The sequence below is a fragment of the Alligator mississippiensis genome, chromosome 2, assembly GCF_030867095.1.
Source record: "Alligator mississippiensis isolate rAllMis1 chromosome 2, rAllMis1, whole genome shotgun sequence".
Lineage (NCBI taxonomy): Eukaryota > Metazoa > Chordata > Crocodylia > Alligatoridae > Alligator > Alligator mississippiensis.
In genome coordinates this window covers 291383440-291393607 of record NC_081825.1, presented here as the reverse complement: position 1 = coordinate 291393607, position 10168 = coordinate 291383440, and the positions used below count along the sequence as shown (strand labels likewise).

Genomic DNA, 10168 nt, shown 5'->3' with positions numbered 1-10168 from the left:
GCATCTTGCTGCAACTCCAGTCTCATGCTAATCTGCCCCCACCTGATTCAACTGCGAATAGATATTTTACCACTTGGTCTAAGGAGTCAAATGTGATCAGATATGATGCTAGTCGCATGATGCTGGCACATGTGTTTGACTTGATGCTGTTTGTTAGCTTCCTTGTCTTTGCCTTTTAAGGTAGAGGGAAAAACTGCCTACGCCCTGACAAGCTTCATCATGATCTTCTATTCTTTGTAGCTCCTGATAGGAACAACTCACCTAGGAGAGGCATGGGTCGTCGCTGGATAAGGAAAAGTTGGCAGAAACACATCTGTCATAAGAGTTACCATCAGTGTTGTTATGCATCCATCATAATGAAGGATGTTGGTGCCAGTCAGGCCACCTGGCATTTGCACAGGTAACTGCCAGCTTATGCACCGCAAATTCCTTTTTGTCACAAAATTCAGTGCCACCCAGTGTGAGCCGGGCTGCCGTTGCTGCTGTTGTGAACGCAGCCTTTGGCTTGTGTGCTGTTCCTGCTTAAGAGCATGCCCTCCGTGTTTAAACAGGCTTATGTCTTCCCTTACTGTGGCACTTCATTGCTTATTACAGCCAAGAGCTCAAAGGAGCTAGTCAATGGGTTGCACTCAGTGAAGTGAACCTTTATGCAGTCCGTGAAGCACTTTTGTAGGCAACCATGCTTTCTCTTCCCATCCTTCAAGTTCCTCATCTACAAGGTTGTCATCCATCTGAGCTTTGTGTCCAAGCCGTCATAGCTGACACTTTGGTGGACATGCCCCTAACACGCTCCAGGACTTTGTTACTGGTTGGCTTGCACCACCTGTATAACGTCCAAGTCGTATGCCCAGTGAGCACAGCTATATAGCTAAGTAACACACCTTTTAAGAAAGGGAGCAATAGGATGACACTGCTAAGTTAAATATGCCATATATTTCTGTACGGGAGAAAATACTGGCTGCAAAAGTACGTGCATTTCCAAAAAAAATGCCTAAAGGGTAAGTACTTTCTTTGTGCTTGCTTCACGTAGATCTCCCTTGTGCCGGTCTGCACTCTGGACTGGGTACGGTTCGGTGCTTGCCTGTAGCGGCTGAAGGCAGACTGGGAAGGGCAGGGGGAAGATGGTGCTCTGAGCTTCATGCACAGCGCTCCCTTGTGCAGATGTTCAACATATTGTATGTACACTGCTCCCTCCATTTGCAGGTGCTAAGAGGCAGTAAATTGTGAGTTCTTGTTAGTGAATGGGGAAGTTCAGGTCCCTCTGGATGCTACACTTGGCATGTTTTCCTGTTTATCTCAGTTATCGGCACCTTGAAACTTTTGTTTTAACTGAAGCGTAGAGGCCGGGGTGTAGATTCATAGATGCCAGGGTCGGAAGGGACCTCAATAGATCATCGAGTCCGACCCCTCGCACAGGCAGGAAAGAGTGCTGGGTCTAGATGACCCCAGCTAGGTGTAAGAGGGTAGCATGAAGAAAAAAACCGTGCTAGCGCGTTGTTCTGGGAACTACTAGCTCAACCCGAGACCCGGCCAGGGTGCGTCTTTCTCACCTATAAGGGCATTTTCTATAAAAATAGAAAAACTGGATTTTTTTTTAGCTGAAACCTTTGCAAAATGGAAATGGCTCTCCTGGCAGGAGAGCGTCTGGTGCAAAATTCCCGAGGCAGAAAACCTGCCAGCTCCCGATAGGAAAAGGAGAGCAGCCTCTCCCTCCCTGGGGTGCTTTTGTCATCCGCAAACAGCCCTGCCTTTTAGCACATCTCCAAGTGACAACTGCAGCTTGCTGTGGCGGGAGCAGCCTGGGGCTCGGGGCTCGCGGCAGCGCTGCCACAGCCCCGGGGCCGCTGCATCCCCGAGGGCCAGGGACCGTGTCCCCCCGGGTTGAAGCCAAGCCCCCGCCCGCCCGCCGTGCTGAAGCGCTGCAGCGCGCGGGGCGCACAGACGTGCCCGCACGTGGCCGGGCAGGGGCAGGGCGGCTCCCGCCGCGGGGCGCGGGGAGGAGCCGAGCCCGGACCACCCACCCCGGGGCCGGGGGAGGCGGGGCGGAGCGGAGCGGGCGCGCCCGCCGCGCAGCATCACCCGCACCTGCCGCGGAGCCGGAGCCGGAGCCAAGGTGGGTGCGGGCCCCCGAGCCTGGGAAACGTCCCCCTCCCTCGGCCCCGCGAGCCTCCAGCCCTGCCTGGAAATCCGACATCCTCCCCGTGCCCCGCGCTCTGCACGGACCCGGGGGGATCGGGGCCCAAAGGCACGAAGTGCGCCCTGCGGGGGCGAGGCGAGGCGAGGCGCTGCCCGGCGGAGGCAAGGGCGCGCCTGCCCTGTTGCCAAGCAGGCTCCGGGCATCCTCGCCGGGAGGAGGAGGAGGAGGAGGGGAGTGAGCTGCCTCTCTTCTGCACTGGCAGGCCGCATCTGGGGTCCAGTTTTGCACCCCCCATACAGAAAGGATGTGGACAAGTTGGAGAGAGTGCAGTGGAGGGCGAGGAAAATGCTGGGGGACGGACTGATAAAGGAGAGGCTGGAGGAACTGGGCTGATTTAGTCCGGAGAGGAGAAAGCCGGGGGGATTTAATCGAAGCTGCAGGGGGGCTGCGCAGAGGAGGGAGCTGGGCTGTTCTCAGGGGTGACAGACAGAACGAGGAGCGATGGGTTCAAGTTGCAGCAAGGGCAGGTTAGGTTGGATATTAGGAAAAACTTTCTCACGTGGAGGGTGGTGAAACACTGGGACAGGTTGCTCAGACAGGTGATGGAAGCTCGGTTCTTGGAGGTTTTTAAGACTCGGCTGGACACAGCCCTGGGCGGGATGACGTAGTTGGGGATGGTCCTGCTTTGAGCAGGGGGTTGGACTAGATGCGACCTCCTGAGGTCCCTTCCGACCCTCATTTTCTATGATTCATCTAGAAAAGGGTGTATGGGGTCAAGCCCAGAGCTAGCCGTGCACCGAGCACCTTGTCCTTCTCCTTCCCTGCAGTTCCAGACGCCACTGGCCTGAAGACGGCCGGTAGTCAGCACCCGCTCGCCTGACGTTCAAGGGATGAATGGCCACACACGCAGAGGAGCACGCAAGAGGTCAGGGCATCCAGATGTGATTTTTTGTGCTGTTTAATTGGGGGTGGTGTTGTTAGCATGAGGTGAAGGGTGTATCGGAGTGATCCCAGAGTGTGTTGGTGTTATAAAAGAAAAGAACAATAAATAAATGAAAAGAAAAAGAGACTGAGAAGACGCCTAATCTTATACATTCTCTAGGATTTTTCTTCTCTTTATCTTTCCAATCAGAGGCACAGTAATGCCAAAAGAAAGGAAAAAATGATGATGATTATGATGAAACACTTTCCTAAATCTATTTTTTTAAGCTAGGTTCTCACTCTGTTACAGATTTCATGTATTTTATCATAGGTACGGACTCCAGAGCACAGAGCTTTGAGTCAAGTTTTAGCAAGCAAATCGTGACATTAATTATCAAAAAAAATATTCATAATAAAATATCACTTCAGAGTAGATCACATTCCTGCAGCCACTCTGGATAACACTATATGACTGCTGAATATAACAATTCAATTTAGCTTTTTAAAACTACTAAGAATATGTGCATTTTTAAAAGGAATTCAAGACGTACGTAAAAGAAAATATTCCTCAAGCACTTCTCAAAGTATCCAGTAAGGGAGTATCCCATGTACAAAAATGTGTCCTTTCCCTGTTAGATACATTTGTTTGTTCATAATGTTCTGGTGATGGCAGCATTTCTTTAAAAAGATTACATGCATTTTATGATGAATGCATGCACTGTGTGAGTAAGGTTGCCATGGAAGACATGCAAGCACTATAAATGAGTGCCTCATACAGTTTGGGTTATGTTTGGATTTCGCAAGCCTCCTTTTTATATTTCATATCGCTGCACATCATCATCCTGTGCATGAAGGATAAAAATATAAGATGTCTCAAGCTTATAATTTCCCTTGAGGGAATTGTGAGCTCATGTAGGGGAGATGTAGAAAATGTTTAGGAAATCATTGGAAAATGGAAAAGAAAGGTATTTTCTCTGATGATGTGGGGGAAAAGTAAATTCCCCTTCATTCTATATAAAATTCATATCTTATGCTTTAATGTATCTAATGTGGCACGTTAGTGACCTTATTTTGCCTTCAGATGCTGATTCCAAGAAGAGTTGCAGTTGTCCGCCTGAGGATAGACTTACAGCCTAACCCTGCTGCCCACCCCCATGGATCGGGATGCACACGGGATTTTAGAAGCAAAATGCACAAATCTGAAAAAAATATGTATTTTCATTCTTAGCACCTAAATGTTTTTCATCGCTTTGCTTTGTTGCAGACGCCCATGTAGCACTCGGAAAGATGAAAGACTACGCCATACTTTTCCGCATGCGTGGCATAACTTGTCACATGAACTGAAGTAAAACCTAAATGAGAAAAGACAGAATAACAGCTGACCTTCTCATTGGAGACAAAATAAGGCCACTTGCTGTATTTTGTTTTACTATCACTTCAGACAGTGTTCTCGTGAATGTATTAGAAAGTGGAAGTTGTTTTCTGTTGCCTGTCATCAATAGAAAATGTTTAATGGATGTTAGATCAAGAATTGAAAATCAAACCATTGGATTATTGATCAAATAATACCAGCACCACATCGAGTAGTGTTGCAGGTTGATTATCCTAAAGGGGAGGCTGAGTCTGGTCAGTTAAAGAAAGGAAAGCATGTTCTTAAAATGTAAATATTAAGTCTTTCTGAGGAAGGATAAGAAAGCAAGTAATAAAACCAAATGAAAATAGAAAACTAACATGTGGACCCCATCAAAACATCCCTTTGTATAGTGTCCTATCAGTAAATTAAAGCAATTAAATGTTCTTTAGAAATAACTTCTAAGAAACATCCTTTGAGCTTCTTTGAAGTTCATTCATCTGAAGGGCTAATAGAGAAAAATTATTGTGTAAAAAATAAGAAAAAGGGGCTACAAGTATGGAGAAGGCAGCTAAGGATATTCAAACGGAAAACACAGCAGAGTCAGAAATGCAGAGTGCAGCAAAACTGTGCCGTCCAGCTGAAGAAGAGGCAGAAAAACCCTCCATGTTTTGTTTTAAGAAAAGAAAAAAGTCAGGCAAGAAGGCTTCAGACGTGAAGGGTACCTGCGAAGAAGAGTCTGCAAACTTGAATCAAACCAGCCAGTGCAGTGCGGACCACAGAGAAGGGAAAGCTTCAAATCCATCTCAGTCACCAAAAGGAGCCTGGGCAGCTATAAAATGTTTTGTGAGACCAAGGAGAAAGTTAAAGTCTTCTTCCAGGAAACACGTACCTTCCGACTCTCAAGTCCAGCTGGAGACCAGTACAGAGGAGGCTGGCTTGCAGAGTTTGCCCAAGAAAGAGGTTCGTTCTGGTCTGAAAATACCATGCATAAGATTTTCAGGTGGCAAGAGAAAACCCAGCCAGTGTGAAATGATAGAGGAATCGGACGACAGTATTAAGGGAAATGAAGCAATGGGCATTTTGAATAAAGCTACCAGTGAACCCGAGGATTTGGCAACTGCAGTTAAATCTAGCCCTGATCGATCCTTTGGCCAGTCTGCTGCAAAGAAAGACAGTGACAGTACGGCTGAAAAAAGTGACAGTTCTGCTGGGGAGAACGAGCTTTTGCGAGAACCCGGGCCAGACACCGATCAACACACAGCATGTCCTGTCCAGTCAGAAACAATGAATTTAGAGACAGTTGCTGTAATAGTCCAGGAAAAACAGTGTCCGAGGAGCCAACCAGAAACAGCAGTGCATACAGTAACCAAGCAGGATGATGGCAACACTGCGTTTGGTGCTGAGCCGCCTGAGGACCTACCAGAGCATGTACCTAGAGTCACCGAGGTACAAGGTAGAAACGCCATGCCTGAGAAGCAGCCTGGACTGGATGAGTTTGGAAGCAGCATAAGCGTTAGTGAGGACTGTAAATCCAAAGAGACGATAATGGGTTCCAGTCAGTCAGCATTTAGAGATGAGGCAGCAAATGTACAGAGCTGTTCAAACGAACAATTTAAATTAGAAGAAAGTAAGGATGTTGATGGGGTGGGCATTGTGATTACGGTTACAGATGCAGACGATTGCAATGAAGTGGAGCCCAGCTATATCTGCAAGCTGCCCTTGATCCCACGTCATACAAAACCCAAAGGGAATAAGAAAAGTGGGAACTTTGATTTCAGTAGCTTTTCAGATTGCCAACAGGGCTCAGTGGCAGGCAGCGGCCACTGGAGGGAGGATAAAAACAGTTCCCATGCTCTCTCACCCAAAGGTCTCAGTGATCAGGGGCAAAGAACTTCAGAGCAGTATGAATTGCTTCTGATAGAAACCGCGTCTTCACTTGTAAAAGCAGCTATTCAGTCATCCATCGAACAGCTGGTTAATGAAATGGCTTTGGAACATAATAAACAGAACAGTTTTCTCTGATGACAAGAATGCCCAAAAAAGAGAGAGAAGCGATTTAAATTAAAAAGTACCTTTACTCTCAAGATGAAAAGCCAGAAATAGTCCTGACTCCTTAGCTATTTTAGGTCTAAGCATATATCGTTTAATTCTGCATGCCAGTTACATTGCTGTGTGTATGTAAAACGGGTCCAAGAATAAGTGGCTGACCTCATATGGTACAGAATGCCTTTTGGGACCAGGCCTTAAAATGCTGCTGTAGGGAACGTGGAGAGGGCAAGTTATTTTTGTTGGGTCAGTTTTCCCTTACTGAACTCATTTTTTTGAGGTTGGGTGCCTGTTGCCACTATATAGTTTAGATTTTCCTATTATTTGCATTTTATTTATGTCATCCTGTGTTTCCCAATCCTGCAGTTTCCAGAGTACCCTGCAGTTTACGGGACTTGATCTTAAGCTCCCTGAAGTCAGCTGGAACTTTGCCATTGCGTTCTAAAGGAACAGCTCAGGTCCAGGAACTGCAGCATGATGTGGGGATGCTCAGTCCTCAGCAGGATTGAATCAGTGTCCCTGATTCAACATACCCGCTTTGAAAACACAAAATGGGGCAGCTAGATAATGGTGCATTTCATTTGACCTTTTCTACTGTCTGCACTGTCTTGGGAACATTCAATGCATGCAGTAGAGATGAGCATGACCGAGGACTATGGTGTTGCCAAGAAAATGATGTCATTTAACTTGCCTGCTCTTTTTCTCATTAAAATCAGTGGCAAAACTGCCACTGATGTCATTGGTACAGGGCTGAGCTGAAGTCAGCCTGTTCCATATATCCCCTTCTGCTGAGTCTTCCCTTTGCTTTTATAAAATTGTAGTGATGAGTGAGGCCTAAGCCTTGCTAGAGCATGTATCTGATACATGGCATGAGATATAAATAGAAATGAGCTGCTAGAGCGCTAGTGGTGAAGTATTGCCTCAGGGTTAGAATAGGTCCTGTAATCGTATCATTCTGCAATCAGTGGAGCTGTTATAGTTCACAATTATTTTTTATTCTAATGACTGCCGGTGCCCTTGAATGCAGCCAGAATTTACTTGTATGTCTTTTAACTGTGATGGCTTTTTCCATTGCTTCATGTCTTTCCTAACCTTAACCCAGTCTGTTCCACTTTGCATGACTGTGTTATGTCCCCCCGGTCCCCAGTTTCTCCCACCAGTTCCACTTGACTGTCTCCTCACTGGTGTTCTGGTCTATCCCACTGAAAACTTAGATCTAGCCCAGTCATACTCCAGTTCAAGCAACCAGAAACGTGCCAGATTGAATTCTGAAACAAGTTTGTCATCAAAAATGGCAATGTGCCCCTCATGCAAGTGTCTGCTTATAGTGTGTATGTACATGTATCATATATACGTGTGTGTGCGCATGTATCATTTGACCTGTTTCTTCCCAGCTCTTTAAAACAGGCCTTTTGATTATTACCGCTAGAGAATACATGAGGTAATAGGGCTATGACTTATGTACAGCAGCCAAATATTTCTTAGATGAAGCAAAAATCACAACCTCACTTGACAACTGTATATTGACAACATGCAGGGATTTTTCCCAAGGACAGTATTCAGATTCCCATTAAATGACAAGGGCTGTACATTTTCCTGGGAAGCAGTGCCCATTCACATTGTAACACAGGAAGGAAAAAAATACCATCAGAGTACACACTCAACGGTACCACCTGAATATTAGCAGTGAAGAGCAAGACCATGCCTGCATGTGTATAGACCTTTAAAAGAAGATTCCTAGATGTGACGGTGTAAAAAATCCCTCTGTTTTCTTTTCTAGGAATGTGTTTGATTAACTGTGATCTGGATCAAAGTGTCAGTAGTTCAGCATATGCATTGTAAATGGTTTTGTGCTTTATACTGTTCCCTGCGAATATGGTGTCACACTTTAAAAGAAGACGCTTTAAGAGTTCGTGGCACTTTGGAAAGCTTGCACTCTCCGCAGACAGTACGTGGATGCAGGAAACTACCTGTTTGATCCAGCAGACTTGCACTATACATCAGTGCTGGATGGAGAAAGGCTGCAACTCTGTGATTCATAGATTCATAGATGTTAGGGTCGGAAGGGACCTCAACAGATCATCGAGTCCGACCCCCTGCATAGGCAGGAAAGAGTGCTGGGTCTAGATGACCCCAGCTGATTGTGGAGGGTCTGTTGGCATTGGCTGTGGAAAGAACCTCTTGGGCTCTGTGAAGTGGACATAGCTTTACTCCTCAGTGAGCTAGATCATCATCTGGTGCCAATCGGGATAGCTCCATTGAGACCCAGTTTTGCATGGCTTTCATGTTAATTTGCACTAGCTGAGGAACTAGCCAGCTGGTGCCTGTTGAACAAAAGAGTTTATTTAAAAGAAAAGGAGAGAAAATGTGTGATTTGAGTAGGAATTTAGAGAATGACAAATATACACTTGTTCTCCTACCTTGTGCCTGCAGGCAGTTGTTATTGATGTATGTTCAGACTTGTGTTTGCCTTTCCTCTATGCTATTGCTGGTTTTCCTTCCATTAGAACTGGATGATACAGAGCTGAAAATCACTTCATTAAAATCTGATGTACCTCGTGCTTTTTTGCATTGTGATTGGTGGGGCAGCTAGGCAGGGATTTTACAGTGAAAGATGAATCCACGAGGAAGTTCTGCTGTTCATTTTTGAATGCGTCTAGCCAGCTGGGAACCACACAGTAAGTAGTAAAAGGCTGCGTAGACCTTGGGGGAATTGCAATCTTTGGAGAATAGCTAAGCTAATGTGTCCTTTTCGCAATGTTTCATTTTGGTTCCTGCAAATTAAAGCAAGTGTCTCGTTTTTATTGTATCACTTGATTCACTGATTTCATTTGGACCAATCTAACAATTCGGTTACACTGTGGGGTTTACAAGCCTCAGACATAATAGGACAAAATCAGACTTGATGTAAGGGGATGAAAATGAATTGGAGGCAGTGGAATTGCACTCACTCATATAAGACCTACTTTGGGCTTAGTTTTTCTGAATTTATTGCTTCCTATCCTTTTAATCTCAGTGGCAAATGAGATTTGGTTACAACATAAATCAGGCATAGGACTAGAACAAGGAGTAGACTAGACAGAGCACTTGGATGGGCCACCAAGTCTGGATTCCCACAATTACAGGTAACGGTATAATTAAGTCAAAAAGAGTCAACAAGAGCATTCGTTGTGGCCCTCCTTCCCCTGGGCCAGAAAACTTTGTTGCCCTGTGGCTTTAATACAAAAAATAAATCTCAAAAATTGCAGCGTGATACAGGGAAAGTTTGAGCACAGTGCTTGTGCTTTTGGGCCCTTACAGTGGCAGGGAACTGGTTAGGTGAAATCCGCCTAGATGATCATAAGAGGTAGACCACATGTCATGGGGCAGAGGAAGGCAAAAAACCAAAACTTTGTCAGTCTCAGCCCGGAGAGTTGCTCTTCCTCATTGCAATCTGGCAAAGAAACAAAATGCAGGCCTGCTTTCTCTTACATAGCGGCTTTCATATAAGTTCACAGGACAATTTAAAAGTAAGAAAAGTGAAAATGTAATTTCTTGTTTCACTCATTGCACTTCCACGTCATACCTTTGATCAGCAGATGTCACAAAGAACTTCATTAGTGTTAATTAAGCAGTAAGTAAGAAACAAACAGCTGACAAAATGCTGCCCCTTTAAACAGGAAGGGAAGTGTATGGAATAAATGCATGAGAAGACTTGAAATATAGGCCAC

The 10168-nt window shown here is 45.6% G+C and overlaps 1 protein-coding gene across 2 annotated transcripts; it reads left to right on the top strand.

Annotated features, from left to right (window-relative positions):
- The first annotated feature begins 1964 nt into the window (after positions 1-1964).
- On the top strand, positions 1965-9267 carry AKAP5 (A-kinase anchoring protein 5). 2 transcript variants are annotated; one of them, XM_014598841.3, is made up of 3 exons: positions 1965-2113; positions 2965-3062; positions 4323-9267. In XM_014598841.3, the coding sequence occupies exon 3, from the start codon at positions 4968-4970 to the stop codon at positions 6432-6434; it is 1467 nt and encodes a 488-aa protein (XP_014454327.1). In that variant the 5' UTR covers positions 1965-2113; positions 2965-3062; positions 4323-4967; the 3' UTR covers positions 6435-9267. The 2 variants fall into 2 exon arrangements, with proteins under 2 accessions (XP_014454327.1, XP_059579297.1); XM_059723314.1 differs by having other exon boundaries at positions 4140-9267.
- The last annotated feature ends 901 nt before the right edge of the window (positions 9268-10168 follow it).

Excerpts from the sequence above, each read along its gene's own strand:
- AKAP5 (XM_014598841.3), top strand. The coding sequence starts at position 4,968 with ATGGAGAAGGCAGCTAAGGATATTCAAACGGAAAACACAGCAGAGTCA.